This window comes from Nylanderia fulva, unplaced genomic scaffold (genome assembly GCF_048542155.1).
Source record: "Nylanderia fulva isolate GAGA-0341 unplaced genomic scaffold, ASM4854215v1 Scaffold3, whole genome shotgun sequence".
Taxonomy (NCBI): Eukaryota; Metazoa; Arthropoda; class Insecta; order Hymenoptera; family Formicidae; genus Nylanderia; species Nylanderia fulva.
Window position 1 is genome coordinate 5,281,965 of NW_028190368.1, and position 6,143 is coordinate 5,288,107.

At 36.7% G+C, this 6,143-nt stretch overlaps 1 protein-coding gene across 1 annotated transcript; it reads left to right on the forward strand.

The window, feature by feature from the left end:
- The first annotated feature begins 2,406 nt into the window (after nt 1–2,406).
- On the forward strand, nt 2,407–6,143 carry ich (zinc finger protein ichor). The gene has a single exon (XM_085484388.1). It carries the CDS (start codon nt 2,434–2,436, stop codon nt 5,758–5,760), a length of 3,327 nt encoding a protein of 1,108 aa, XP_085340514.1. The 5' UTR covers nt 2,407–2,433; the 3' UTR covers nt 5,761–6,143.

Genomic DNA, 6,143 nt, shown 5'->3' on the forward strand with positions numbered 1-6,143 from the left:
GTTAACCTTTTTTCGAGCGTTTATTGTTTATAGTTTATTGGGACAATATACATATATATGTATAAACGTCATATTCTCTTGTTAGAGAAAAATTCAACTTTTTAATTTTGTTCATATGATAATCTCATTTTCCACAAAAATTCCAGAATTTATTAAATTCTTCTAGAGTATAATTTGCAAAATATTAAAAAATATGTTAACTTTTTTAAAGAGATAATAAAAAGCCACTGTAACCAAAATTCGCTCGAAAAATTTATAAAATATTAAAATAAAATATAAACAACAAAATAATATATATCTCATATGTTACGTGTATGCTATGTATATGTACATTCTATGTATGTGTATATGTTTGTTTTGTTCTATATTATCTTCTATGTATATATATGTGTATTTGTTTTTTGTATATGTCCATTTCGTTCTATCTTGCTTATAGCTTCTAAGATTTAACCTTTTGCAAATTTATAACTCATAATTCAAAATATTCATATATAAATCATAAATAAAAAAACATATATAGTAATATAATTAATAATACAGATATTTAAAAAATAAAGAAATAACTATAAAATATATGAGAATCTACTAAATAAGTAAATTTATCCATTTCATTTTGTCTTGTTTGATTTTAAGATTAAATCTTTTGCAAATTTTTATTCAATATATATATATATATATATATATATATATATATATATACAAAATATTAAAATTATACATTAATCATACGAATGTTAAAAAACAAAGTAAAACAAATAAATACATAGGTAACAAATAAGTATTTTCTATTATTTAATAAATGTTTTAGTTTACATCTTTCATCTTCACTAAGTTATCGTTTTTATTTTAACTCTAAATTTTTCATTCTAGTTGTCAATGTAACTCAAAGTTCTTATTGTCCTATCGTCACACTACTAAATTCCAGACTATTTATGTTATACTGTATTTTACTGTAATTAGATATTTTAATTTATTTCTTACGATATCTAATCTTTCTTTCTTATTTGTCAAATTAGTAATAAGTTGCTTCTTTCTATATTGTTTCTTATTTCAATTAGATATCGTGCAATGTGCATTTACAATATTTATGTTTACTCTTATTTTTACTTTCATAAAACAATTATTACAGTGTTTAGAGTTTTTAATATTGTACTATTTACTTCTTTTTACTCTTTTCAATTTATACATACATACATATAAGTCTCTTATTATTTTATACTGATATATCTAGAATTTATTTTATAAATAAATAGTTTGAGTAATAAATTAATTATAAATTACTATAACAAAAATATAGACTTAAGAAAGAAAACATTAGTAATCGATGTCTTCCGTTTATATTTTTATGTTGTTATGTTCTTTTTGTGATTTTCTGTATAAGTTTTTTATTATTTCTATTCAACAAAAATATTATAACATGTAACATTAGCTTAATATTAATATTACTTTTATTTATAAGCATTATACGTATACATACATATACACATATACAGATATATATGTACATATATACATTTAAATGCGACAATTTGATTGCCGAGTGTGCTCGTAGCTGGCCAATGTGCTACTAACATACTTATCTAGAGTAAGTCTTTCTTCTCGAGAGAAGAGTAAGATGCGTCTACCCAGCGCTTGTACACATATACATACTCGTATATATGTATGTGTGTACGCATCGATATTTATTCCATACAAAATACATAGATATTATATATGTATAATATATAATGATATAGAAGAACGTATATATAATGTATATTTGTGTGCATGTAAGCGAATGCGATGATATATATGATCGTTGAATCGTTCCAACTTGAATGTAACCTACCTATCTATCTACCGTACCAACATCGACCACAAACGTGCCACGAAGCTGTACGACATGCCTCGCTTACTTTACGGATTTGCTCTTGTTTATATTTTTTCTTCCTGTCTTTTCTTCAAGTATAATATTAAGATTTGTTTTAAGATAAATCTCAAAGAGATACGATCATTTTTTTTCTTATTATAATAAAGTCATATCTTTATATAATTTGTAAAATATACGAATATATATATCGTAAAAGTGCATATAATCAAATATATTTATTATCATTAAATCGTATAATTTATCACGACTAATTGAGAAAGTTCATACGTTTTGTTGCTACTATCATTAATAAACGAATTAAGTAAAGACTAGTATCGAATTCATAGTAAAGTAGAATATTTATAGAATATTTGCATAAAATGTTAGGAGGTTTTTAACGTTAGTTATTTTCTAATTCAATTTTTTTTTTTATATTAGAAGTCTAGTATTAATTTTGTGGTTATCTGATATCTACGTATCAAAATAAAATAAAATATAACGTTGATGTTGGTTTTCGGCGGATACGATTTTTCAGCATGCAACAATATTTGCTCTTGTTTGATTTGCATTTACAAATCTGGCTAATGTCGATATATTTTCGTGTTCCAGAGATCCTCTACGGTAACTATTGGAATCGCAACAATCCGAATATCCCGAAGTCTTCTCCAGATAGTGGCTACGATATTTCGCCTCGATCTTCAATACAGCATCAGTATTTGCATCAACCTTCAACGCAAAACTTACATTCTCCGAATTCATTTTGTCCTGCAAATAGTGGCTACACTCTAAATAGTGGATCTACCTTTCAATCTCCAACACAAATCTGTTATCATCCGAATAGTGGTTCTACGTCTCAATCTTCAATTCAACACCTTTACTCTCCAAATAGTAGCTACACAGTTACGTCTTCAACGCAAAACGTATTTCCTATCAGTAACCACCAATTTGCGTTTCCATCTCAAACACGGAACTTTAACTCTCCAATTAGTGAACACGCACTTTTGTCTCGACCTTCAACAAGAAACCTTTATCTTCCGGATAGTAGTCTCGAGTCTTCGTGTCAATATTCAACACAGAACTTTTCTCCAACTAATAAAGTAGGCCACAACTATCAGGTTCAAGTGAAGAACAATTCTGCTCAAGTCTCACCAAATGTCCCGGTAAATGTCACTCCTCAAGCTAATACTCAGCGCTTTGAACCATCAGCGTGCGAGCGTCTCACCAACCTCGTAAATTCTATACCGACGACATCGCCCAACAACAATCAGATTGTGTCATCATCGAAAGAGACAAAGAAATACAAGCCACAGACCGTCAAAAAGAAAGATAACGTACAGCCTCGCACACCAATATCCGACGGATCTCATTTATACACATCCTCATGCGGACAGACCGAAACTCTTAGCTCTCTTCAACTACTCACCACACTTACGACACCATCAGGGAAAAACGATGCAGCAAATATAATACTGCCGAACGAATATCAGATAAATATCGCAGCTGATGTAGAAAATCCAACACTAAATGAAGGAATCGTCTCTAAAAATCACAATAATATATCACACCAAGCGAACTTGCAAGAGGACTTTATATCTAACAGTTCGCAGCCAGAGAAACTGTCCACTATCCCTGAAGTCGTAGTGGGTACCCCATTATACCAAGAGTTTGAAGATTTGTTGAATTCATTAGCGCCGTCTGATATCTTGGAAAAAAACAATATCATAAAAGAGTTCGATTACGAAAACCTGGATATAATACTGGGGAACAAAGAACAAGAGGTTCAACAAGGGCAACAACAGCAAGAATCGTTCGTGACAGGAAAGCCTCACTACTCCCAGCACTACCCGAATGTTCCTGTGTCTCATACTGAAAGGAGATCAAGAGAAGTCGTGACAGGTACGGTGGTTCAACAAGGGCAACAACAGCAAGAATCGTTCGTGACAGGAAAGCCTCACTACTCTCAGCACCACCCGAATGTTCCTGTGTCTCATACCGGAGGGAGATCAAGAGAATTTGTGACAGGTGCGGAGGTTCAACAAGGGCAACAACAGCAAGGATCGTTCGTGACAGGAAAGCCTCACTACTCTCAGCACCACCCAAATGTTCCTGTGTCTCATACCGGAGGGAGATCAAGAGAATTTGTGACAGGTGCGGAGGTTCAACAAGGGCAACAACAGCAAGGATCGTTCGTGACAGGAAAGCCTCACTACTCTCGGCACCACCCGTATGTTCCTGTGTCTCATACCGGAGGGAGATCAAGAGAATTTGTGACAGGTGCGGAGGTTCAACAAGGACAACAACAGCAAGGATCGTTCGTGACAGGAAAGCCTCACTACTCTCGGCACCACCCGAATGTTCCTGTGTCCCGAAAGAGATCAAGAGAATTTGTGACAGGTATGGAAACAAATCATTCTTTTCAACATGGTCTCATTTTAAAACCACGGCCTGGCCTTATTTTAAAACCTTCACCTCCTTATATTATAGAAAAGATTAAAGTCCACGAGGCATCACTAACTTATTCACAGACAAACCTTTTGCCAACATCAGACACTACAAGTGAGATGAAATACGAGACACAGTCGGGTCCACCGACGACGCCGTCGCACTTGACCTCTTCCGGTGTCGAGCCGCCACATAGCAGTCAGGCTTCCGGAATCGTGATGGGTGATTCACCAGCTGAAGTCGTGGGCGTGGACAGCCTGTTGTTGTCTCCTTGGGCGGCAAATGGACCCGAGTTCCTCGAGGGTGGAGTTCCAGACGTGAAGCAAACAACCGGATTTCAAGACACTTCATGGGTGGATTCGCTCATGCTGGGTTCGACCGTCAACGTTGCCTCGGCACAGTCGTTAATGGAAATCAAGGGTCCGCTTCCAGCCTTCACTAACTACACGGGCCATCTTTCCATTAACGGCATATCTGGCCATCACTATCACACGATAGCTTCATCCGGTCAGAGATCGTCAGTACCGTCTGCGTCGCCGACACCTTCTTCTAATCAGGAATACTACGAATCGCCCGTAGTATCCTCGAGTACACCATGTCCGCAGGTAAGTCAAAAACACCAGCAAAACCACCACCAGCAGCAGCAACAGCAACATCCCCAAAATCCACATCAACCCCAACAACAATTGCCACAATCGACACAGCAAATGGAATATGACATTGATGATATAGCGGAGATTATCGGTTCCGCGATAGCGGACACAACAGTACCCGGAAACGGAAACGGTCCCAGTTCGGAGCAAACTTCGGATACGTCAAGGGACTGGATAGACATCGCCGATTGGATCATACCGGAGTGCTCGCCCAAAAACCAAGAGACCACGTCGCCCAATTCCTTTGCGCCCCAAATTTACGTGACCACGACGCCGACCATGCCGACTCAGCAGCATGCTGGATCCACGCTGCAGAATCTGCTCACGCAGAATTACGCACCTCTGCTACAAGCGAGATTGCAGGCCGGCAGCGCCCCAGGTCTCCAGAATGCATCCTGTGGCGAAACCCCGTCATCGACGAGCCCTTATCCACCTCTCAGCCCGCCTAACCGAGTCTCCACGTCCTGCAGCCCCGACGACCTTTTACACTCCTCTTTTGCCACCCCTTCGCATCCGAGAAAAAGATCGCGATCCTCGCCCGGTTCCGGACAGAATCCGAGCAAGAAGAATCCAGCCGTCAATACGGCAGTATTACCATACGGAGCGGAATCCGAAGTGGCTGGCAACCCAAAGAAGCCCGTTCACAGGTGTCACATATGCAATAGGGCATTCTTGAACAAGAGCAATATTAAGGTACATCTGCGTACGCATACAGGAGAGAAACCATTCAAATGTGACGTATGTAGCAAAGCTTTTCGGCAAAAAGCGCACCTTATCAAACACCAGCAGATCCATAAAAGGGGCGGCAGGGAATAGATTCTTTCTCTAATCAAAAAGGGACACACTTTATAAAATAAAAAACGATAATTCTAATGATAAATAACATAGGTAAAGATATATAAATAAGAATAGACTTATAAACATATTTAAATTACGCTATATCGTACCTATGAGACATGGCGATAATGCGGCCATTGTAGTGACAATATGTGATCACTCTAATCATTAGAGTCCGTTGACTTAAATGCGTCCCTTATAATTGGAGAAAGATAAAAGCGGATACAATTCCGCTTCATTACTAACTTAACAGAGACGATTACGATCGCGTTCAGAACAGCAAGTGCCTTAAGGCATAAAATTATGTATTAAAAACTAATATTGCATTAAGATTTTAAATTCGAGATTGGGACGCAAGTAAA